This window comes from Orbicella franksi, chromosome 10 (assembly GCF_964199315.1).
Source record: "Orbicella franksi chromosome 10, jaOrbFran1.1, whole genome shotgun sequence".
Taxonomy (NCBI): Eukaryota; Metazoa; Cnidaria; class Anthozoa; order Scleractinia; family Merulinidae; genus Orbicella; species Orbicella franksi.
This window is the reverse complement of record NC_138154.1, coordinates 4,859,281-4,884,280: the sequence shown is the minus strand read 5'-3', so window position 1 is coordinate 4,884,280 and position 25,000 is coordinate 4,859,281. Positions and strand designations below refer to the sequence as shown.

The window sequence follows — 25,000 nt, the reverse complement described above, 5'->3', positions numbered from 1 at the left end:
GCATAAATCACGGAAGCTGAAAGAAACTGTTATTTGCCCCCAACATGTACAGGTAAATGGGCTGGCACTTATTGCACAGGCCTACATATGCAACTAGACACACAAAATTCTACAATGCCATCGATTGAACAAGATTATTTATGTTTAATCTAATTCCAAATTTCAGAAGCAGAATTGCAGACTTCAATGTAGAATCAGATTTCAGTCTGCCACATCCACAAGGAGTACTCGGACAAGGTCTTACAAGTGTCACAAGTGTAGCCAACCTAAATAAGGACATGTCTGTCCAAATAATGACAATGATGAAACTTAATTATGATCAAAGAGCAGTTCAATGTATTATATTACTTTGTTATGTACCAAGAAGTATTTTTTACAATGGTTTGTTATTGAAAAAAGTTATGTTAAATTTACTTGAAGAAAATGACAACAATCACAGAAGATCAATGTGTTTCAAACACTAAGAAAATTAATACTGGTACTTATACTAGCTAGGCCATGTAGGTATCGAATCCATTGTCACATGTTTGACCGTGAACCAAGCAGATTACCTGTTAAGAGAATTAATCGTTTATTAAACAAGTCAAGAAAAACAAGACGAATTATTCATAAACATATAGCTAAGGAATTTCCTAAATCGTCCAGAATCCATGAATGGACACAAACAGGCAAACATTCAAAACCAGAAAATTTTACTTCAAACACACACATTGTTTCGTTTCTTGCAAAAAGAAAAGTACCAATAGTTTTACAAACAGAAAAAAGAAAAAAAGATTATCCAATCTGGCTGATGTTTGTGTAAGAGAAAAAACTATGAAACAACAATTACCCATAGAAAGAACAACTAAATTAAAAGTCTTTGGCAAGTCTTACCTATTTTACCCATCAAGTCCCCTTTCATGCCAAGTAGGACACAATGAGAGGTTTTGTCCATCTAGGGAAATTTTAATCATGTCTGGAGATATTGAGCTTAACCCTAGACCAAAAAAAATAGAAAACACCAGGAATTCTCCACTCGAAACGCTACAAATCAGGTTAGCTGAAAATGAATTGAGATACTTAGATTGTGGAGGCGAAGGAGATTGCTTTTTTCGAGTTATCTCTACAAAGTTATATGGATCACCTGACAATCATATGATAGTGCGCCGTAGTGGTGTCAGCTTTTTAATGAACAACCCAGAAAGGTTTACTGAAAGTAATACAGGCATTCCGTGGGCATCCTATCTTAGTAACATGTCGTCCCAGGGTACCTGGGCTGATCACTTAATTATACAAGCAGTTGCTGATGCTATGAATCTGATAATACAGATAATTGAATCAAATGGTAATCCACCACTGGCTCTTACCGTTGGTCACCTAGGTGAAACGCATTGTTTCTACTGTTCCAATCTGTGATGATATGAACAATGTGAGAGGTTCATCTTCTGTCAACGGGAAAAGCACTTATGAAACAGATACTATTACAAACAACCAAGTCCAGTGTAAAAATTTACACAAAACTGATGACAAATGCATGAAGAATACAGAAAGGAAAACCTATATTCGAGACTATATGAGAAAAAGAAGATCAAATGAGAAATTAAAAAGTCATGATAATCAAATAAGGTCTCGCAGAAAAACTAATATTGAAAAGACCAGAGAGAATAACAGAATTTATCAAAGAAAATCCAGAACAGAACAGATCAACTAAAATGGGAAATGAATTGAAAAGAAAATCATACCAGAATGTTCTTCCTGTTGAGCCAAAGAAGCAATGTATGGATGTCAATGGTTGTTTTGGTCCTGTAGGAGATATTAACAAAATAATTGAATCTTTTCATTGCAAAATCAGCTCTGGTCCAGAATGTTTGTCTCTGCTGTAAGCAAATATGGTACAAAACATCTCTTAAGAAATTCAATGTCATAATTATAAATCATGTAACCAAAATGTGTTGTCTAAGTGCAATTTAATTGATAAGGTCACACTTGACAATCATTGGATTTGCTTCACACGCAATTCATATCTTAGGTGTGGAAAAATCCCTCCTTGTTCAAAAGCAAACAAAATGGAATTTCCTAATAAACCTGCCTGCCTGAATCTTACATCTCTTGAAGAAAGATTAATTTCCCCCAGAATTCCATTCATGCAAATATGTGAGTTACCAAGGGGTGGACAGTTGTCTATTCATGGTGGTGTTGTCAATGTACCAGCTGATGTAGGCTCCACTGTTAACACTTTACCTCGATCTCTCAGTGATTCACAGACAATTCCAATAAAACTGAAGCAACACCTTAGCTATAAACATCACTACCAATTTCAACACATTTGACCTTCCAGAGTGCTAGAAGCAATCAGATACCTTGTGCAAACAAGTGAATTCTATAGCATGTTGCACTCAGAATTCACTAATTGGTCTTGGCCTCAAATATATAGAAATACCAAAGTCATTAAAAGCGAAAAATATGCAGCACGAAAAAAGTTTCCTTAAAAGGTCATGCATACCATATATGGTCTAGGCAACCCCATAACCCTAGGCACCAGTACCGAGCCGGTGGCCATTTTCACTTTGCAAGTGGATGTTTGACCTTCTCTTTTTTCTGTGGAAGTTTTTAACCATTATGGATGATGAAAATGTGTCTCATCTTGGGTCTACGGGCTCGGAAAATGACAACAAGTCGGCTACATCCCCAAGGGGACGGTTTAATGGCAATTCTATGCTGGAATAGGGCAAACTAACCGGCACCTCTCAGGATCAGTTGGCCTTGCAAGAAACCTGTTTGTCGTTGAACGGTTTCCCGCCCAGTTTGAACCAACAGCAAACCAGCCGAAAGAGGCATTCTGCCGACCCCTTTGCCTCAGCCTTATTGGCAGCAAAAGACGAAGTGAAGAAACACGCTTCTAAAGTGACAGTAGTTGATGAAATTCCTCCGCCTTCTGGCTCAACAAATACTCAGTATTGTACGTGGAATATCGATAAAGAACTCAAGGAAATCATTGATATTTATTTCCGATTGTGCATGGAGAACAAGGCTCATAGCGAACTTGTCAAACAATTTCCTAAGCCCAACGTTCCCGCTCTCCGTGTTCCAGAGCTTGATAAATGGCTTGTCCTTATTCAAGGCAAGCAGTCTCTAGCTAATCTTCGCTGGGAACAGGATCTCCAAGTGATGGAGAGAAATTATATGGATGCAGCTGGTCCACTTTGCATCCTTCTCCAGCATTTAAAAAGGGACCCACAGGCTGTACAGGTCAGTGAGGCAATCAACCTGGTTCTCAAAAGCCTTCGCTTGCTGGGACATGCTGTGGCTACTGTTAACAAACATAGACATCAGGATATTGTTAAGTCCACACATATCACTGACATAACTGAGCTTGGTAAGCACTCTGATTCTATGCAGAAGTTCCTGTTTGGTGATTCTAAAACCAAGGAACTTAACTTTGTTGGTGAACTGGCTGAAAGTCTCTAAAGCCATCCAGCCTCAAAGCAAGAAAAACCAGTTCAAAAAGAAATCGTTTACAGGTAATAGTTCATCAAACACCCATGGGCAGAATGACCACTCCTCTCACCAAGCCCATTCGCCTTCTGGAAATCAAAGCAGTGAAAGCTTTAATAGGAAGAGGCCTTACAATAACAACCAGCCTTTTCGGAGGGCCCCCTCCCAAGGGAAGCCTTACCTGGGAGGGGTGGACCAAAGGCTTGTGTCCGAACAGAAGTCCAACAAGCAGCCCTCGCAAGCTCCCAACAGAAACTACATGCAGGGGAGACAAAGGTAAGCCTCCCTCGTACTCATTCACTCATTACCCCCTTCCCTTTGTCTACCTCAACTTAGAGAACACCCCAAGGGCAGGGAGGCTAAAGTATTTTTTCCAGAACTGGGAACCCTCAACATCAGACCAGTGGACCCTCAACACTGTGTGAAGGGTTACAAACTAGAACTTACAGGGGTTCTCAGGCAGTCAAGGCTGCCTTCCCCACATCGTTTGAATGCCAGTCAGCTCGCCCTGGTAGAGGACGAGTTTGCCAGCCTCTTAGACAAGAGAGCCATACAGCAAGTTCCCTACCACTGCAGTCTCTTTTACAGCAACCTTTTCCTAGTGGAGAAGAAAGGGGAAGGGCAACGCCCAGTGATAAACTTGTCCACACTAAACTCATTTGTGCGCCACCATCATTTCAAGATGGAGGACTTGAAGGTGGTTGCGGACAGTCTTTGTCCTCTCGACTTCATGTGCAAAATCGACCTCAAGGATGCATATTTTGCGGTTCCCATCCACCCGGCACACCAAAAGCTACTTTGCTTTCAGTTCAAGAATGTAACTTACCAGTTCAAATGCTTACCCTTCGGTCTCACTTCAGCACCTCGGGTCTTCACAAAAGTGCTGAAGCCCCTGATAGTTTATGTCAGGAGACTAGGGTCTAAGGATATGTATTTACCTAGACGACATGCTAATCCTAAATTCTCAGAGGGAGGGAGCTATGAGAGATGTATCACTAATGCTCCATCTGTTGGAAAATCTGGGGTTCATTGTGAATATGGAGAAATCTATTCTATTCCCTTCACAGGAAATGGAATTCTTAGGTGTTCTGGTCAGCTCCATTCACATGAGCTTTTCCCTCCCGGAAAGCAAAGTCCTGAACCTCCAGAACTACTGCAGAAGACTTCTAAATTCCAGGACTGCCTCACAGTCAGATCTAGCATGCTTAATTGGCAAAATGATAGCAGCAAAGGCAGCAATTTTCCAGGCTCCACTCCATTAGAGGGCACTTCAACACCAGAAGAGCTCCTTAGACCACCAGGGAGTCCTCCTCCATCAGAAGGTAATTCTAGACATAGAGGCTATGTTAGACCTGGAATGGTGGGTAACCAACCTGGCCACAACAAACTCCAGACCAGTGAAGCCTCTCTTTCCAGACCTGCTAATCCAGTCGGATGCTTCAGGGTCGGGCTGGGGGGCTGTGTGCATCAGCATCGAGACAAAGGGAACCTGGTCTCTTCTTGAATCCTCACTTCACATAAATTGCTTGGAGCTGCTTGCAGCCACCTACGCAATCAAGGCCTTCACCAAATCCTTGAGCAATGCCCATGTCCTGATACAAATGGACAACACATCGGCTATAGCTTATGTAAACAAAATGGGGGGAGCCAAGCAGGGTGTGTTAGACAAACATGCTCATTCCCTATGGGAGTGGTGCCTTGCGAGGAAGATCACTCTTCGAGCGGAGCACATTCCAGGTCGACTGAATGTCATAGCAGATGCAGAGTCTTGAGCAAAACCAGATGCCGCGGACTGGAAGCTCGATTCAGAAGTGTTCAAGGTTCTGAATCACAGTTTCGGCCCCTTTCCTGTAGACCTTTTTGCCAATTCTATTATTTTTGCACGAAGAATTCACTAATTCCCTCCCACCCTCCCTATTTACATGACTACCATTGTCCTTTTATCTCCTTGCAGACTGGACTCATTTTGTCTACTGGTTCCAAGATCATTGTTGCATTATGTCATTATGAAAGTTTTGTGTTAATAAAGATGCTTAGTTATTAGATTCCTTAATCTATTATTTTGTTGTGGCAAAGTTCAATGGCCGCTGGCTCGGTACTGGTGCCTAGGCTTATGGGGTTGCCTACACCATATATGGTATGCACAACCTTTTAAGGAAACTTTTTTCGCGCTGCATATTTTTCGCTTTTAATGACTTTGGTATTTCTATATATTTGAGGCCAAGACCAATTAGTGAATTCTGAGTGCAACAATAATAGAATTCTGATTGTACTTCAGCTACATTGTAGCCTAGCACAATCTACAATTATTTAAAAAAGGGATTAAAGTGCAAGAGAGTTAGATTAACAATATATGTTCTGAAAATACTGATGAATGGCATGAATTTTTGAGAGATCCTAAAGCAAACACAGACTGTTCTTCTGATGAGTCTCAAGAAACTCTCAGTGAAACCCAAGAGATTTTGTCTAAAAACAGTCATAGTGATGTAAATGTTAATGGAGACAGCCTTGAAAGTGCAAATACATGTAGTACTGACTCTGTTGAGGACAATGATGACTGGTGTGAAGTTGAAGAACGTTTCTCAGGTTCATTGGACACTTTGCTACAACCCCAAGAAATGATTAATGGTGTTGACAAAATCATAAGCTTTGCACCGGGAGAAGGGAATAGACCTCTTGGAATATTCATGGACACAGAGTCTGAATATTTGTCATTCCCTGCTATTTTTTGTGGAAAACAAAGAGCTTCTTCCAAAGAGAGTGAAGTGCCTGTCTCATATAGCACTATATGTAAATGGGAATTGAGAAGCAAAGACAGGATTTGCAGGGTCTGTGCCAAATATATTTTACAAACTGAAAAAATTGCAAATAAAGCAAATTCAGGATACCGCAAGAATATCATTAAGAAAATGTAAGACAAAGGGTAAAATATACACAGCTGGTGAACTTAAATCTGATGATTATCTTTTTAAACTTATAAATCTTGATGAGGGCTATAGAGTTTGAAGAAATTTAAGAGGTTTACCCCCATACTTTGAAAAGTCCAAAAAAGATTTGTTTGCAATGATATGTCAACTAGGTAATCCAACTTGGTTCTGCTCATTTTCTGCAGCCGAAACAAGGTGGTCTCACCTTTTGAGGATATTGGGAAGAGTTATACATCAAAAAGATTATAGTGATCATGAGATTGCAAACATGTCTTGGTAAGAGAAGTCAGACCTTATTCAAAAAGTTCCTGTTACTTGTGCCAGAAATTTTGAACACATGGTCCAGTTGTTCATAAAAGATGTCTTGAAAAGCACTGCAATGCCTTTGGGAGAGATAGCAGATTATTTTCACAGAGTTGAATTTCAGCAAAGAGGTTCTCCTCTCATTCATGCTTTATTTTGGGTTAAAGGAGCACCAGCCTATGGAAAGGCACCTGACGACACTTGTACATTTTGTGGACAAGTATGTAACATGTAAAAACAGTCAATCTGATGAAATGAAAGATTTAGTCAATATACAATTGTATAGGCATGCTAAAACTTGCAAGAAACTAGGGCACAATGTTTGCCAATTCAACTTTCCTTTGCCTCCAATGAAAGAAACTCTTATCCTTCAACCTCTTGATGAATTCATGCATGAAGAGAGTCAGCTTAAGATAATTAAAGACAATTATACCAAAGTCAAGGAACTACTTGATGATATGAAATATGCAGAAGATATAACATTCCATCAATTTCTTCAAAAACTACAATTATCAGAGTGTGATTACATTACAGCTATAAAGTATTCCTTGAAACGCCCAACATTATTACTTAAAAGATCACCATCAGGAATAAGGGTAAATAATTATAATACTAACTTATTAAAAGCATGGCAAGCAAACATGGACGTACAAAGGCCAAAGGGATATTAGTAAATTGTTAGACAAAGCTAGCAAAGAGGCAAATTCGGGCAACAAAGATATTGTAAACAGAGTACAGCACATAGGAAATGCATTCTTGAATGCTGCTGAAATAAGTGCCCAAGAAGCAGTTTATCTAGTTTTACAAAAAAATCTGCGTTTTTTGCTACCCTATTTATGACCTGACCAAAAATTAGATAGCCTATTTATGACTGTTGCGGCTGACACAGTTGCCCTAAACATACGTTATGAAGGGCTTTTGTTGAAGGTCTTATTGATAATGATGAAAAAGTAGCTTCTGCTAAGAAACATACCCAATTCAAGACTAGAGTGCTAAAACCATACCCAATTTATAACCAAAATGGCCAAAATTGATACCCTATTTATGAAAAACCCTACCCTTTGGGACCTCACATACAGATACCTATATAGCCCATATAAGGGAGTACGCCCCTCCCAGGTAATTGGTCATGTTACAACTTGTGACATTTTGATGAAGCTGGTGCAGCTTTCGTTGTATAAATGGTCCAATAAACGGATCCCGAAGTTTATTTTATGCGCTGTGCAAGATACTAAAAGACAAGCATCAAGCATACAACAGAAGTAAAGCCCATCATTCATTGCAAAACATAGTTCCATTCAAGCATGTCGTGTTCATTCAGGTTCATTTCCCAGTGATGCAACCGGCAAGTGTTCGTTGTTGTTGTTTTTCAAATTCGGTCATATAGCCCTCAAGCTCCCAGTAGTCTTGGCAGTAGTACAGGATGCAGTTGCCATTAAACGGTAAATGAAAACTTACGATTTTCCTCTTCTCCTAGTGCTACCTCTGCGGCAGAATTTATTGAAGGGTCAGGACGACAGCTGCCGTTAATTTCTACAGACTGGCACCATTATTTACTTTTGGAGTCTCGCAAGTCTTGAGAATTGATCAACTTTAGCGCAACCTTCACCTCAAAACTGGATTTAGAGTGTACACAAGTATTAAAGGAAGCTATTTGCCACTACTCAGAAGGTCAACAAACGAACCTGAACGGAACTCAAGTGTATTAAGGCCTGACTAAAGCACGGAAACGAGGCCATAACAGGTTATCGCCACTTTCTGGATGTACATTTTACGTAACCGAATGAAACTTTCCTAGATTGTAAAGGGCAATAATAGAAAGCACCTGGTTGAGCATTGTTGTCATCATGACAATCATTCCTTATCTATGAAACATAATACCCTCATTCAATGTCTGTTATTTCCTTTTGAAAATGGGGAACACTAAAACGCCTTACCGAAACTCGAACATGTATTTGATTCAAAGATACATAACTAATGTGTAGAGTTCCGCCTTTTAAGGGCAACTGCACATGCTTAGAACTGGTTAATTATGACACGCGACTGAAGACTTTGAATTCAGCGTTCAATTCTTCCTTGTGACTTAATTTTATATATTGTTGGTTTGTTGTCCCATGTTAAAAGGCGTTTCGGTAAAGGAAAATACCTCAATTTTCAAAATCCGTATACTCTCCGACATCTAATAAAGTTTAACATCTCCCTGTTTGACAAAATAGGTTTCCTCGAGTAGTACTCGCGAATCGGCGCCATTTTGTCTGTTTGGCAGCGTGTGGACTGGTACTACTTGGCAAGAATTCACCCTACTCTACTCTACTGCAATAGGAAAATGCTGTTTTGTAGTCTGCAGTTGTCTCCCCTTAGGCCAAATTGTCACAATTTTCAAGATGGTGGACAAGAATTATTAGTTCAAGGTGTATTTGAAGTGAAACGATTGAGAGAATAAAGGTAACAATGTATCTAAAGAACAAAGTTTCTGGTATCTGTAAACATCTTTTTCTTAATTTAGAGATGAAAATTACAAGTTCTTCCGCTTTATGAAATATTTTTCATCTTATACAGATCTCTGTGCACACCTTCGCTAACAGTGGTTTCTCTTTGTTTAAAACATTTCCTCCTCTCTCAATAACTCGTTCGTTTTACTTTTGGCGCCAATTATGCGTTTAATGCGATAAAATAACACTTCTCAGTTTACAATTTGAATATCACTTTTTCACTGTGGCGGGCGCTAGTGAGCACATACAGCCAAACTCTTTCACTAAAACAGTTTCTTTAGGAACTGAAACTTCCCACAAATATGGCCTTGAAGGCCGAATGTGCTTGGGCCAGAGTGTGTATCCGAAAAACAAAAGAGTTATGCTCTAGCTTGAAGAAAGCTCCTGGTGAAGGCAGTGCAAAATTTGGTGCCAGAGTGTTAACAGAAAGGCACAAACTTTATTCTGAACATTTTAAAGAGTATTCACAGTTTACTCTTAACCAGTATGATTTCAACTGTGTGAGCAAGGTAATTGACGAAAAGATTTCTTCCCGGAAAAACAAAGAAGACAAGGCAGTCTATTTGTCAACATTTTCAATAGCTAACTGGGATGAGGGAAAGACCATAACCAAAGAAATGAAGACAGCACATTCATTAACGAACTGTAAGGCTTGTGCACTAGTCAACTCAAACTTGCAAGCTACTTTCCCACTCAGCAAGAAGTGCATGACGATGAAAAAAGGCCCCCTTAATGAAATTCAGCGGGATGCTAACAAGCATACTGCTCAACACACAGTTCAGAAAGGCTCAAAAATTACAAACAAACAACTTAAGGTCTTGGGACAGGTAATTTATTCCACGTACGAGGAGAAATGTAAAGAGAACTTTGGAAAGTCACTTAGTGACATTCTGCTCCTTGTCCCTGAAGCTGGACTTGAAAAGAAACTTTCTCCTGTAGAAAAAAGAAAGTTAAAAAGAGATCAACAAAGGCAAATGAAAAATGATGTTGAAATGAATGAAAATGACACTGATCTACATCTAAGTTCAAGGCAATCATACAGGGGTAGACAAAACCACAGACTGGCTCAGGCCTTTGAAAGTAGGGAGGAGGCTACAGAAAGAGCAAGAATAACACCTCCTAAAAGAAAAGCAAAATCTCACACCCCAGCAACAGAGAACATCACTGGAGACCTGGATCAGCTCCTGAGTGACATAAAATCATGGCCTAAAGGTACCACAAACTGGTCTGAGAAAGCTAGGATCTACAAAATACGGATGGTTGGCCAGGATGCAACACCCCCCAATGGAGGCCAAATGATCAAGTCATTTCTACAGAAGAAAGGAGTTGATATATCATGCTATGAGTCTTCAAAAAACCAGATTGACCCTAAAGACCACTCCAAAGGTAGTGAACTTATTAAAGTTTTAAAACTAAAAAGTCTCTGTATATGTACTGTTTAAACATATTTTAATACAAATGGATTAAATAACTCATATTTTTCAGAACTACATGTACAATTAAGTCTCTACAAAAGACTCTGAAGGACAAAATTTAATTATGTTTTACAAATTATCGTATCAAGCTTTGCCTATTGTTTATGTTTAATTTTTTAAGACAATGAGCCTTTTGTTGTCTGTTCCTTAGGGATTTTTCGTCCGGTTTCACGAAATTATACTCGGGTCATATCGGATTTAGTCGGCAAATTGTCACTGATGACATATTTTCCCTAAGGGTAACCTACTTGGGAAAACAAAGACAAACCATTCGGGGGTGGGTCAGTAAATTTCAAGAGCACGTCAACAGCTTTGACTAAACTTTTGTAATACCGCGCGCGCATGTTTCGGCCTTACTAGCTCAGCCTAACTGAACTTTACTTTTATTTAAGTCGTTAATTAAAATAATTGATACTTAGAATATAGCTTGTATTATCCGTGTTTTAGCAAGCAAGCGGCGGTCAGTAGCTGGAAGCGATGAGAACGGTTTCTCTTTAAATTTACTTCGTGCATGGCTTAATAGTTATTTAACCAATTGCGCATGGATCTACGAAAACCATAAACGAAAACAGAACTGTTGTCGATCGGCAAGAAGAAAAGTTTACCTTTTGCACCTTTCCACGTTTAAATGATTTCGCTGTTCGCTCATTGATTGCTCGACTGCTAAAAAAAACTCAGAAAAGAAAAAAACAATACAGTGAAGACACACCGCTTGATTTTTGTTTTCTGGTCTATTGAAGCAAGTAAACATCGTTGTTGAAGGCAAAACAAAACGTGCGATTTCGCACCTTTTTCCGTTTCAGTGATTTTTTTCTCCGGTTGGCCAAAAATTCTGAAACAAAAATCTTTATCATCACCGCTCGATTTTTCTTTTTTGGTCTCAGAAAACTCAGAAACTCAAAACTCAGAAGAGAAAAGAATACAGTGAAGACACAACGCTCGATTTTTGTTTTTTGGCCTATTGAAGCAAGTAAATATCGTTGTTGAAGACAAGACAAAAGGTGCGATTTTCGCACCTTTTTCCGTTTCAGTAATTTTATTCTCCGGTTAGCCAAAAATTCTCAAACAAAAATCTTTATTGTCGCATTAGGTGAGCGAAAAAAAAATAGTGTGACTTGTTTGGAATTGCTTGGGCAAACCGTTGTTTTTTTATTCCTTATTCCTTTTTTCGTGACGACTCCCTACCTCGCACGCGCTCATGTTTGTCGCCGATTTGTTTCTGCCCACGCGACGCCGCTCAAATATAAACGAAGGCGGGCCATTCACTAATTTGGGGTATTGTTCTGCAGTTGAAAAGCTCAAATTTTATCAATGATACTTGCATAAATAGCCTCGTAAACGCAAGCCATAATCACTTTAGACAATCCCTGATTGAGAGAAGAGCTAAGGAAAATGAGTAAGTTTTATGAAGTGTCGAAAGTGCTCGATAAGCGCACGGACGCTCACGGTCGTGTTCAGTATCTTGTTCGCTGGCGTGGCTATGGAAAGAAGAACGATAGCTGGGTGGATGAAGCCGATACAAACGAGCGCCTAAAACAAGTCTTTAGGACATGCCACCAAGGAACTCCAGGCTTGCTGCAGACCTTGGCTGTGTTAGTTGCAGAGAAGCTGAACATGAAGAAACCACCAACAACCAGCATCGTGAGACGTGCGTCCGTTACCATGCCGATGGATGCCGAGACCTTTAAAGAGTTGTTCGGTGGACTTCCTTCCGTGCCAAATCTCTTGCGAGCGATGAAGTTTTCTGTGCCCATTCACGAGCTTGCGCCATAATGCCTGCCGGATGGTCACTAAACACTTTTAAAACCTCTACGACTTGTCGGTTGCAGCCCGGCAAGCCTGTCGAGATTGCTCTCTTAGAGCGTAAAAAAGTGTTTTTTGATCATTCGGGGTGTTTGCGCTGTCAAGGCGGGAATGGAGCCCCCGTCGCTTGCAAAGACGTGGTACGGAAAGTAGTGTTCGGTTCAACTCTTTTAAAGGTCTCATTCTACCGTGAGCGGAACAAGCAAGCCGAGCGGAAGCCCAAGGAGCGCACGAGACTAACCTGGGCGAAGCCAAGATCAGTCGCCAAGTGAACAACAGTGACCTACCGCTGGGTAGTCACTTAAACAAACGGCTCCTTTAGGAGCCACCAAATATAAGAAAGCATTGACCAACTCGAGTGTGTGATACTTTTCTATTTCTCTTTTCTGGTCCTTTTTTGTATTCATTAAATTATTTGCCTTAAAAAAAAGCTCAGCATTCAATCCACCTCGATTTGAACGGAAAGCTCCATACGTCTCACTTTTTAGATCGCGCTAGTCGCGTGCATCCCCGGGGTTGGTATCACTGAAATAATCATACTAAAATGGGCTTTATTCAGTGACCTTTAACCCAGTCGCCCTTTTGAACTAGCCTGGTAATTTGACACCGATGCCAGTTGGCACTGTCAAAAGCGTGGTCTATTCATCAATCATGGAGGAAGCAGGGCACGAGGCTTGGTAAGTGAGAAGTTAATGCATCCGTATTAAGTACTTCTGCCTGCGACCTATCTCCGTTTGCAAACGCGAAAGTATTTCTTAGTCAAACAGCACATCAAAGCTCACAGTAAAAGCTCATAAATCCGCCGGTGGTTCAGTGAAATGAGCTAAATTTATTCTCGATGAAATAGCTGCCGTTTCCAACTTGACGGATTACACACAACAACAGAAAGTATTAGTGTAGATTTTGAAGTGCCTGTTGAGCGACGGACCACAAAATACACCTCAAATAGATATCACACTGATGGATAAGAATGCTGCACTATAAATCTCATCGGTTTAGCATGCTATGGAAATCTAATGCCAAAAATATATATGACCAAATTCAGGATATCAAAATACTCTACTCGTGTTACACTCGCGCTGACAACAATTTATTAAATGGACTGCTTCTTGCTCTCAGACCTGGTGAAATGATTCTCACATTGTCAGAAGAAAAAGAAAAAAAAGTCAAGTCAAGCCCTTCCATTCCTCTCCAATTTAGTTTCTGGAATTGTCCAAACTCATCACTGACATTTCTTTTTATCTTATTTTATTAGTGAGATATTTCCAGTTCCAGGAAGCTCTGGACTAGGTGGAGTGGGTCAAGGTAAACTACTACTCTATGCCCTAAGTAAATGGCATATAATAATGTTGAAAATTTGACATGGTAATTGATAAGATTTTATAATTTATCAAATTATTTCTAAATTCACAGGAGTTAAGAGAAAAAGGGATTCACATGGTAAATATTACTTTTCAAGGTGGAGTTTGAACAGTTTAAAAAAAGAAGAAATTTGAGTATTCCATTTAACATACTACTTTTTTCAATTATTTTATTTAGAACAATTAAAATGGGGCTGTGGGTTCATTGGTGGCCCCATCACCACAGAGGAAAACCCTGACTCGGAAGACCCTGACTCTGAAGACCCTGACTCTGAAGACCCTGACCGCAATTACCATTCAGCTGTTACCGAGGTCATCTCGGATTCCGAAGATGACCTCTTCTTTTTAGATGGTGAGTTAGCAACCACTTGTCATTGTATCTAAATCATATTTAATAACAAAGTTCAGGATCAAGGCAATTAACCAACAAAATTTTTATACTGTTGATAGGTGACAAACATATTTTTACATTTTCAGAAGTGTTGCCCAGAGAAAATGACGAGAGAGCAGAGGAGGTGGATGAGGAGGAAGAGGGAGAGGCCGTTTGGAGCGAAGAGGAGTGGGAGGAGTGGGAGCAGTGGGAAGAAAATGAAGAGAATGAGGAAGATGAGGAGGATGATGACGATAATGAGGAGGAAGAAGACGAAGACGCTGACGATGAGGAGGAGGAGGAAGAGGAGGAGGAGGAAGAAGACGAGGAGGAACTGGGAGGAGGTGTCCTGACCGACCTTTGCGTGGTCTGTGTAACCAGACCACGGAATGCAAGTTTTATTCATGGCGACACAGGGCATCAAGTTTGTTGCTTTGAATGTGCAACAAAATTAAAAAATGAAAGAAAAAGATGCCCTGTGTGCTGGAAAAAAATCAAACTTGTGGTTAAAAATTTTTTTTAGTGACAGTTAATTTTAATGTAATTAGTATATGTTATTACTATAATTTTTCTTTGTAAATATTATTTATTTTTTATTACTAAGAAAATAATATAACAGGGATTAAATAAACTTTGTGTGGTCATTGCTTTTGCAAATTTGGTGGCTCCTAAAGGAGCCGTTTTTGTTTTTTGGACAAGTTCTGTAATGTGAACTTCAGCCCTCTTGTTCTTCGTGGTGGTTGTAAACATGCATGCTCCCTATCTGGCTGTCAGGGGCTTCTTCTTCATCTGAGCTGTCTGGACTGGCAGGCACGTTCGACTTCACGTAACTTCTCCGTTTTCTTTTGAGGTTGTGGCATCGGGCAAACATCATCCTGTTTTCTTGTTCCATGACCTTTAAGAAAAGACAACACTTATTGTTTTGATTTAAAAATGTAGCAGCTTATAAGTTATTTATCCCTTGTAATTTGTGATGGTTATAATACTGAGTCAAGTAAAATTCAGGGAGTAATCATGCAAGTATTTTGAAATTACAAGATGAATTCTACAACGATTAATCCTATCGCAAACATTTATAGTATCAATAGATAGCAATTTTTTTAGAGTAGGAGGACATCAAGAGACTCTTTTATGGAAAAAATGTCGAAATTTATATTTACAAACCAAGAATTTTGTTACAGGTAGATAACGTTAAATGCTTTGCCTACCTGAACTGTGTATTTTGAGTTTTTTCCTCCTTTTTGTGATCCACGATGGAATGCCTGGGATTGCCAATGGTTCTTTTTTTCCACAGGCTGGCAATTAAACTGCATCAAAGTACCATGCATCTCCAGAAACTGTGGTACATGATATACAAATGCTGAAAAAAAAATACTAAATTTATTTTTATACCACAAAGTTTCACTTAGAAGCTACCTACTTATATAAGTACAATCACTTTCAGGCCTATCTATCTGCTAATAATAAAAACTAGATGCATTGTGAAATTATTATTTAATTTCATCATCATTACTTCCATCCAGAAAGACATTTGTTAAGAGGATAATTTTTGTTGACGTACTGTGAATGTAGGGGGTGATGTCGTCATCATAGTAAATTTCAAGAAAGAGCTTTCCCCACTCCCGCACATGTTTCTTAAAGCTCTGAGGCTGAAGGTAGTCAGGATCATTTTCTTGAACCTGCAGTGCCCGCATCAAAGTCTTAAAACCCTACAACAAAAAGCAAATGCAGATAACAATTAAACATCATTATTAATTGTCTGTACTAAAAAAGGGCTGCCACTTGACAGAAAAATAAAAATTTTCTGCCTTTTCTCCAAAGTGTTTTTGGATAGTTGGGGAATTGTTCAATAAAACTGATGCCTGATATTTGCAGCTTAATTCCAAAGAAGTCAATAGCAAAAGGTGGATAGAGCTTGTGCTTGCAAGCAACTTACATTCCACAAATCATCTATGCCCTCTGCATCTTCGGTACCCACAGCTTCCATAACATTTTTAATGTTCAGTTTCTCCAAAACGTTTTGCAATTCTTTTCCTGATGTTCAAAGAAAATATAAATATTTAGAATTATGAATAAAAAACAGGGTTTAAATTTTTAACTTCTTAGTCTTGTGGCTAGTGATAAGTTTGGAGCGCATAAGACTTGCTCAGGAAATCATAGGTTATAAATGCATACTGAATTTGATTGTGTAGCCATGCCAACTATGTTATTAACAAATGTAGATATATCATTTCATATACATTACATCATGTAGATATATTGTTAACTTATTACCATTTAGACTTGTCCACTTTGTTTCTACTTTTTCTGCGAGTTGGTTATATTCTTCAAAAAATTTGAATTCCACTTGAATTCTCTCCATTTCTTCTGTAAGAATGTCTGGGCAATCGTTGTTGATAACAACCTCAACAACCTATATTGAGACAATAAACAACACAAAATTAATAAGTGTCTGTTTTCTCATTCATTTGATATATGTTTTATGTAGAGGTAATGGAGTGTGTGCATTGTCGTGTAATAAAAAATAAAATCGAAAACCATTCAGTGGATAAAGTCAAGAAATTGTAATATTATAGACGATAAATAAAGAAGGCAGTTCACCAAGTTTAAGGGGTGTGCGCTGTCCCAAAGTTGAGCTATTCGTCGAAATGTTCTGCGCAAAATTATAGAGCCTAGTATGGAGCCGCCATGTTGGAGGACCTCCTTACTCCTCCAATATGGCGGCCGGAAAATAGTGTTAACATCTGGAACTTACTTTGGCTCTCGGACGACTGATTATCAGAACCGAACCAAAAAATATTTACAAAAACACTTTTCCTAATACTTTAACTCCTAAAATGGCTAAAGCGATCTTGGCTTCATGTCACGCACCGCCGTAACTCCAAAATTCAAAATGCGCATAAGAAAATGGCATTTCTCTATATACTATATGATACTTGTAGGCTCACCTGATGGAATAGCAGTCCCATTATTCTTAAAAATAAATGTAATGTGTCCACCACAACAAACTCAAAAGGGATGTTAAGAAGAGGAGGCATTTTGCATCCTTTCCTTGCAGCAGTGGTGGAGCGCTGGCACAACCCAGTGCACTCTGACAGCTTTCTCTCAATTGGCCACTCATCAACTGGAAAAAGATTCACATAATATAATTAGATTCTGATATAGACTGTCTGAATGTAGATGTGCATTTTTTGTATGTTGTTAGAGAATATTTAGTCAGTCTACTAGTACTTCTATATTTCTATTATCGCCTTGCTTGTTGTTGGCTCTGTGATGATGCATATGAAATTAAAATACAAAATGTCAAAAAGAAATTCTCCCTACTTACTATCAAGGTTGTTGATTTGATCCTTGCAGCAATAACACCAAATACAAAAGTATTTGGAGCTAGCTCCATTTAGTCCATAAACAAGAGCCAGAAACTTCCAGTCGGAACAACAATACCTGTTAATAAACAAATTATTAAACGTAAATTAACCAGTAAACACCTTTAAGGTCATTATTTGTTAGTATCTGAGGTGTTTTGTTTATGTTTAGAATGCATGAAGCTGATTTTAAATGTCTGTGTTTAAGTCAGCAATCGGCATTGTCAAGCCAATATGAAAACATGATTTAGGACTTATTCATCTGAGGCTTTTAAAGAGAAAGGAGTGATCAGTTAATCTTAGAGAAAAGACAACACTCACCACTCAACATCAAAGTGTTCGCCATCAATTGATATTCCTTCTGCTTTCAAATCATCGATTTCTTGGAAGGTCTGCCCAAGGCAAGCTTTCAATTCTTCATAGTCTTCTTTACCTATGGAATGGTAATAGGCATGATTCACTGACTGTGACATATTTTGAGCACCAAAGCAAAATTAACAAGAAAGATTGGGAACTGTTTTTTTTTAATTAATATAATGACTCTTGGTTAAATGTGTTTGAAGGCTTTGCATATGAAGGCAAAGGGTTTGCAAATGGTAAATGCAGACTTAACTAGAGAGCAAGACAAGGTGTTTTTCTATGGGAGACTAAGATTTGACTAAACTCTCGTGAGACATATTTGTTTCAGAGACCATTTACCACCCCTTAAAGAGAAACCTGGTATTGAAGCTTGGCATCTATGCGACAGGAATTAAAATGTTAAGATATTAAAATCTCTGCACTTACCATTGTAGAGTGCCAGAGTATACTGGTATTCGTAAGTAGCTTTATTTTCACACAGAATGTTGAACACAGCCATAACTGTGCCAATCCTTTTGCTTGTCCTCCTCCCATCAGCTGCGAATCGGAGTTTAATTTTGGAACCATCTTTTTTGATGGCATCCTTAACTTCCGGTATTGCGACTAAATACTGCAAAACATCACGAATACTCCTCCGGGCACCATCAGCTTGTTTGGCCTGCAATTATTTATGACCAAAAAAAAATAAATTGCAAATTATTATGCTTGCCACAGTCGCACACGTATTGAACACTACAAATCAAAATAAACTTACTCTAATATATTAGTTCAAGGAACCAGATCACACAATTTAAGGCAATTTCAGCACTGACCAAATTGTCATTAAATAAACAGAAATATCAAATTGACAGCTTAAAACGGTAAAAACACTAAAAACAAACATAGAAAGGCCAACAAGAGCCATGGATGGTCATAATAATTATGATTATCAAAGATGATTATTAAAGACTTTTGATGATAAGGTTGCTCATCAGCAAATGCCAAATATAAATGGGATATGAATGGTCGTGTTCTCTAATAATTAATTTACCTCCGGGATTTGAATTACTTGGATCTCCTTGTTTTGGGACTTCCTTTCCTGTTTGACTGCGGACAGTGGCGGGACGTGACTTCTAACTTTTTCAGGGAGCGCCATCCTGAGTTCGTGGAAGGCTTTGTCACTTACAAGTCCTTCATCCTTCGCCGCCAAGATCCTTTGTACGACTTCGTGAGCGTAGCCCTCGTCATCATCGCCGTCATGTTGGTTGTCAGATAGTGGGATTACAAGTTCACGGCCGCTAACATAAAATTTAACCTGTGTGAAAAAATAAACAGAGCATCTTAATAACTACGCTTACGTTCGTCTGCACGAGTAAAATCAGGTAAACTACGTTAATCAACAAAAAATCGCAAAATAAATGACTCTGAGGTCGGCAAGAAGGAAACAGATGCGGCAATGAGGATTAAATGTTAGGAATATAAACGTGTAAACAACAGCAACGAAACAGCAACTGCGTGTAATTAGCCGCCATGTTGTCAGCCATCTTTTTTTCAGCGGTTTCAGCTCAAAGCCCGCTGAAAGTTATCGATATACCGTGGGCACACTACATACGTCACCCTTTCAGCTTGTACAGCGATGGCATCATATCTCATCATATGGCTACGTAGCTTCTTCATAAGAACAATTTGCCGCAAAGCGAATTAAAAGCAAAGAAAATATATTTGAGTTTTAAATCAGAGGTAAATAATTGCAGTAAACTCTGGCAAAAAATAGTAACCAAGCTGTTTTGTCTTCACGTGGTATCGCCTGCATAAAAAGTTTTATTTCAGACGCGCTCACTAAGAATCTTTGGTTATAGCGTGAAAGGAATAAACAGCGACAGGTGAATGTAACACTGAGTAATTACCAATAAATTTTCGAAATGATACGTACCTCGATTGGTTTAAATTCTGCTGGTAAAATCTCTACAGCATTTCGGAGGAAGGCTCCGATTTTTTTTCTCTTCAAAGACCGCGCAGCCCTGTCCACGTCCCAAAAGCTTTTGCGGCTGACGTTAAATTTTACTGTGTTCTTTACAGGGTCAACTGCAAGGCGACTTTGGTCAACTTCCTGTCTTAGAAGCTGAAGTTCCTGGCGAAGCTGGAAATTCTCCGCTCTTCTCCCTGCCAATTCCACCGCCTGGCCATTATTTTCGGCTCGTAGCTGCTGAACGTCAGCCTGCAGTTGGCGAATATGCTGGTCGTACGCCTCAAGGAGTGGCAAAGAGATAGCAGACTGCTCTACCTCAAAATGCCTCGGTCCGCGTTTGTAGAGGACGTTTGGCGCCTTCTCTATCTTAAACTTGGAAAACATTGCCTAGAAAACTTTTTCGACGATCTAAACACGAGCAAAATGGTTGTTGTCAAGTGACAATAGCGAAATGATTGTTGTCAAGCACGCGTCTCTATAACCATTTACCTCATTAGAATAACTAGAACTCAATGACCATTCATGACAACAAGAAAACAATGGTGTCAACTAAGCGCGAATTTCAAAGACGCTCAGCTGCACTCAAAACATGTTATACGCCGGTAACTTTTTTAAATAACCAATTCGGAGAACAAGCTGAATAGAGGTCTTCATTAGAACTTTATTCATGTTGTGCACAAGACCTGATAATGGTTAGCGGCACGCGCTTCTACATGGAAAGTAAAGTTTTTGTCAATTAATGGTTTGTTGACGATTAAGAGACAAAGACGATAAAACAATACACAACTAGCCACGAAAGCGTTCAAGTTATGAATACTTTAGTGGAACTAATGCAATGAAAGTGTTTGGTAACTAAATTCCCCAAGAATCCTGTCACCATTTCTTAGATTGACTAATTATAAACTTTAATATGTTTGGAAAGAGTAAAAATCGATTAGTTTGAATTGGGGGAGTAACAGCACTAATAGCGCAATTGTGTTTTTAAATAACACGAAAGGCGCTTTTGTTTTCTTATACTTAAAGACATTCAATAATTTTATCATGACAATTTAACCCTCCCAAGAGTTTACTGATATTTCGAACATAATTGATAGTGGCGGAAACTACGGCAGTTCGTCGCTGCAAGTAGGCTACTTTCCACGCAGCGTGTTTGGCTTACTAGCGGCTGGCCTATTGCAGAGCATTAAACAGACCAGAAAAAAAGGCTTATTTCTTCGCTTCACTTTTCTTTGCCGATGACTGGGTTTTACTTGCAGTTTATTTTTCGCTTTTTCATTTGTATTTTAAAATACACACCCTGGCAATTTAAGCGTGCGTTTCTGAACGTTGGCGTTCGCCGGTTTGCAACAAGAAAGAAATAACTTCTACAGCCCGCGCTTCATGTAACAAATTTTCCCTTCCGTACCCCGGAAAAATGTCGCTGTACTGAGCGACATTTCCCCTACCCCACCACGAGAAGGGTGATATTGTCAGCATCTGGTCGTCAGCGAAGATTTTGAATCTCGCGCTCAGAAATTGGCTGAGAGTCGGTTCTTTGTTCTAGAAACAATAGCGCCTTTCAAGCTGCAAACAATAAAAAATGCCCATAAACGGTGTGCCATTGTCCAAAAATTAAACACAAAGTCTGATATGTTCTAAATTGAGATGTAATAGATCAAAAACGAGTGCAAGTTTTTCATCAGGGGTTCCAAACACCGAGAAACAGATGAAAGCACGACGCCGAAGGCGGAGTGCTTTTATTGTTTCGAGGTGTTTGGAACCCCTGATGAAAAACGAAGCACGAGTTTTTGAGCTGGCTTCTCAAAGTAGCATGAGAATTTTTTTCGAAGAATAGGTAATTAGTAGGCGTGCTCAATAGGTTATTGTCTGTTTTTTATTCATATGGTAAATGAAATGAATCTTTTATATGCGGCCATGTGGGCAAGTTTTAAAGGTTAAATTTTTAATAAATTAACATTATGCCGCGTGATGGAGATCGAGTGGAGATCAGAACGTTTTCGAGTTCCAAAAACCTCTTCTCAAGAAAATGTTTTGGTGAATGATGCTGTTCCAGTTTCAACTAAGTATAAAAACAAGTGGGCTGTGAACATTTTGCCGAATGGCAGAGGTTGAGAGAGGTTAAAGTTCCGGTATTAGATTGTGGCGGTCTCTTCAAGGACTACGATTTACACAATGTTACCGCTGTGAGTGTAGATATTGCTGGAATGGACGCTCTGTCACTGAACTATTGGTTGTCAAAATTTGTGATGGAGGTAGCTAAAAAGTCCGGTGAAAGATACCCTCCGAAGTCTGTTTATGGTATCATTTGTGCCCTCAAGCGTTATTTGGAGGAGAAAAATGGATCAGAAGCTTTGAATCCTCTGGACGCTAGTGACAAAAGGTACTTGACAACTTTTAGACCGAACTGGTTAGTAATTTAAAATGCACTGTTTCAGGACTTTAATTTTGTGTGTTATTTTTTGAAGGTTTGTCCTTTTCCGACGTTGCTTAGATGCCGAGATGAAGAATGGCGTTCGAGAAGGGCTTCACATTAAGTGTAAGAAAGAGGAAAAGGAGTTTGTGAGCGAGCAAGAAGAAGCAGTATTCTGGCAAAAGAAATTGCTGGGAACTACATCAGCTAAGTCGTTATTGAACACGATCTATTTCTACAACGGAGAAGTTTTTGGGTTGCGGGGGGGAGATCACAGAAATATTGTTGTAAACAACTTTGAAATTGGTCCAAATTTTATTAAGTTTGAAGAAAATGCCTCTAAAACTTATCATGGAGGTCTTTGTGATCTGAAGTATGTGCCGCGAGTGGTCAAGCACGTTTGTCATTCTATTGAGGAAAAGCACGAGCCGTGCCTTGTTGAGATATTCAGATTGTATGTAGGGTTAGTTGAGACTCATGCAAAGGAAGTTACTGCATTTTACTTTAAGCCATCAAAAACTAGGTTCGCATTCGATAAAGCGCCCGTAGGCATCAACAGCTTGAACAAGATTTTGCCTGACATGTGCGACGCGGCAGGCTTTAAACGCAAAACCGCTCACAGTTTGCGCGTTACTTGTGTTTCCTCCCTGTTCAATTCTGGGGTTGAAGAAAAATTGATTCGCGAAAGGTCGGGGCATCGTTCTAATGCATTGTTGCAGTACGAAAAGCCTACAGAAGGAAATGTGTCTAAAGTTTCAAAGATCCTAGGTCCAAGTGTTGTTAGTACAACTACATGTTTTACCACAGAGAAACAGGATCAATCTTTAACGGATGTTGTGTTCCAGAAAGGAAAATTCAAAAACTGTACAATTAATGTAACGATGTCTAAGAAGGAATAATATGTTGCTGTATTGTTGTTGTAAGCAATGATTTAAGCGGGAAAAATGCTGTATTTAGAATTATAATTAAGACTGATTAAAATTCAAGTTTCTTGATCAGTGTCTTGATCAGTTTTTGAACTAATCTACCGTGTGTTGATCGGTATGTTCATTGGGTATCAACATACATGCACCTGACCCAATTGATGCGAGCTGATTGGGTCATCAGCTCACGAATAATTAATGAGTTTGAGAAAGTAATTTCAAACACTTGAAATTTTTAAACAGATTTTAACATAGTAAATGGTTAAAACAGATTTTAAATGATTAAATTTTCACATACATGTAGTAACTGGTTTGAGCAAATTTTAATTTGTTCATTTGCAGAGTTCCGAGTAAGACGAGCCCTTAAAAAACAGAGGAGGTGATATTTCAGTTCCAGTTCCACGTACAAATGGGCAGATAAGAGCTGACATTAAGCAGCGCATTGCGAATGGAACATACAATGTTGGTGTTCCTGTGGTGGCAAGTGAGATTTCCAAGTTAGCTATCAGCAATGAAGGTGAAGTTATACAAAAGAAAATTGATGTCAATGCCAGAAAAATCCCCTTCAAAGATATCAGGAAAGAAGCCCTAACAAGGAACAAGTCCTTTTTAAAAATCAAAGATGACAACTATTACACCCAGTTGAATAGGGAGGAAATAATATCAGAATTGCAGAAAATTCATGAAGAAGTCAGTGATGATGTTGATGAAATGAGATCCTCTTTAAAAAAATATCAGCGCCAAAGACACTGGCTCCTCTGGCATGACCAATCCACACTTGCCAATTATGGTCACATGCTCTTTTGTGTTCGAGAACTTTATGACCCTGCTATACACTTCACACAACAAGAAATGATAGACAAAACAGGCAAAGATATTGACATACAAGCCACTATTGAGGAACCACAGCTTTGCATTCCGGGACAGAGCAGATCAACGGTAGAAGACCAGATGAAGTTTGTTCCAACAAGGCAAGAAGACCTCAGGGATCTAAAGAACCCTGTACTGACAGATTGTGGGATAGAAGTTTGTGACATCATGAGGTTCATGAATGGAGACAATCCAGCAGCTGAGATGGAGGATGGCACCCAACATGGAGGAAACTATGGATGACCAGGTTGTGATGGAAACATCAATTCAAGCCATGACTTGGAGTACTCCCTTCAAAGAAGGTACACAACCTTGAGCACCAAAAAAAAAATTATTCTCTTTGGGCCTGCTGGAAGAAAAGAAGGTTTCCATCCATTTAAAGACATGAAAGTTGAAGAGCTGAGAGCAGAGCTGACTGCAAGGGGAAAGTCTGATGAAGGGAATAAAGTAGATCTGTAAAAGAGATTATCAGAGTTGCTGGGAGGAACAACAAGACTTCCTGCACTTCTACACAGCAATGAAAACTTTGATGTCTCAGTCAAAGAACTGAACATTGAGTCATATGAAGTTTTGTTTTTCGAAGCTTTGCTCTGTTCAATGAATCACATCAAAAATGTCCTACAGGAACTACCCCATCATATCACGGACATTGACACTCTAATAAAACTCAAAGAGATTCTTGCTGTGCAAATGAGAAAAGACAAACTGCGGGGGATGGACTACCAAAAGACACTTATTTACATCACCATTGCTCTGTGCCAATTTGCAAACCATGAGGTTAAATTGCTCTTGGTGACTCTTAGTGAAATGATTGAAATCTACTATGCCCAAGAGGAGAAACGATCACCAAAGATGATTCTTCGCCTACATAATCTCTGTTGGAGGCATGCAATTCAATGTCGCAGAGTCCTGACCCCAC

General features: G+C 39.2%; 4 protein-coding genes and 1 pseudogene across 4 annotated transcripts in view; 4 read left to right on the top strand and 1 right to left on the bottom strand.

The window, feature by feature from the left end:
• Positions 1–260, top strand: part of LOC145501471 (uncharacterized) — a 10,642-nt gene extending 10,382 nt beyond the window's left edge. Inside the window, exon 3 of the mRNA XM_081480942.1 lies at positions 1–260. This exon is cut by the window's left edge and continues 142 nt beyond it. Within this exon, the coding sequence (XP_081337068.1) occupies positions 1–97 (97 nt within the window). The 3' untranslated portion in view covers positions 98–260.
• A 2,296-nt stretch (positions 261–2,556) lies between these two features.
• Positions 2,557–3,754, top strand: LOC145500075 (uncharacterized; annotated as a pseudogene).
• A 9,329-nt stretch (positions 3,755–13,083) lies between these two features.
• On the top strand, positions 13,084–14,728 carry LOC145501470 (uncharacterized). Its single transcript, XM_081480941.1, has 5 exons — positions 13,084–13,151; positions 13,712–13,779; positions 13,888–13,914; positions 14,014–14,187; positions 14,313–14,728. Exons 1-5 carry the CDS (start codon positions 13,084–13,086, stop codon positions 14,726–14,728), a joined length of 753 nt encoding a protein of 250 aa, XP_081337067.1.
• Positions 14,729–14,735: 7 nt separating this feature from the next.
• LOC145501469 (uncharacterized) lies at positions 14,736–20,262 on the bottom strand. Its single transcript, XM_081480940.1, has 11 exons — positions 19,843–20,262; positions 18,961–19,257; positions 18,357–18,588; positions 17,892–18,003; positions 17,534–17,649; positions 17,154–17,329; positions 16,480–16,618; positions 16,142–16,239; positions 15,767–15,914; positions 15,414–15,565; positions 14,736–15,100 (listed from the first exon to the last, which is right to left on the bottom strand). The coding sequence occupies exons 1-11, from the start codon at positions 20,260–20,262 to the stop codon at positions 14,921–14,923; spliced, it is 2,070 nt and encodes a 689-aa protein (XP_081337066.1). The 3' UTR covers positions 14,736–14,920.
• Positions 20,263–24,678: 4,416 nt separating this feature from the next.
• The window catches only part of LOC145501468 (uncharacterized), a 1,593-nt gene continuing 1,271 nt past the window's right edge, over positions 24,679–25,000 (top strand). The window contains exon 1 of the mRNA XM_081480938.1: positions 24,679–25,000. This exon is cut by the window's right edge and continues 1,271 nt beyond it. Within this exon, the coding sequence (XP_081337064.1) occupies positions 24,679–25,000 (322 nt within the window).

What these genes read in the sequence shown, in the direction of transcription:
- LOC145501470 (XM_081480941.1), top strand. Translation starts at nt 13,084, where the DNA reads ATGCCAGTTGGCACTGTCAAAAGCGTGGTCTATTCATCAATCATGGAG. An exon ending in ACTAGGTGGAGTGGGTCAAG is followed by an intron (nt 13,780 to 13,887) that starts GTAAACTACTAC and finishes CTAAATTCACAG; the next exon opens with GAGTTAAGAGAAAAAGGGAT. An exon ending in TGACCTCTTCTTTTTAGATG is followed by an intron (nt 14,188 to 14,312) that starts GTGAGTTAGCAA and finishes TTACATTTTCAG; the next exon opens with AAGTGTTGCCCAGAGAAAAT.
- LOC145501469 (XM_081480940.1), bottom strand. Translation starts at nt 20,262, where the DNA reads ATGTTTTCCAAGTTTAAGATAGAGAAGGCGCCAAACGTCCTCTACAAA. An exon ending in TACTCTGGCACTCTACAATG is followed by an intron (nt 18,004 to 18,356) that starts GTAAGTGCAGAG and finishes ACCATTCCATAG; the next exon opens with GTAAAGAAGACTATGAAGAA. An exon ending in ACTCAAAATACACAGTTCAG is followed by an intron (nt 15,101 to 15,413) that starts GTAGGCAAAGCA and finishes CTTTTCTTAAAG; the next exon opens with GTCATGGAACAAGAAAACAG.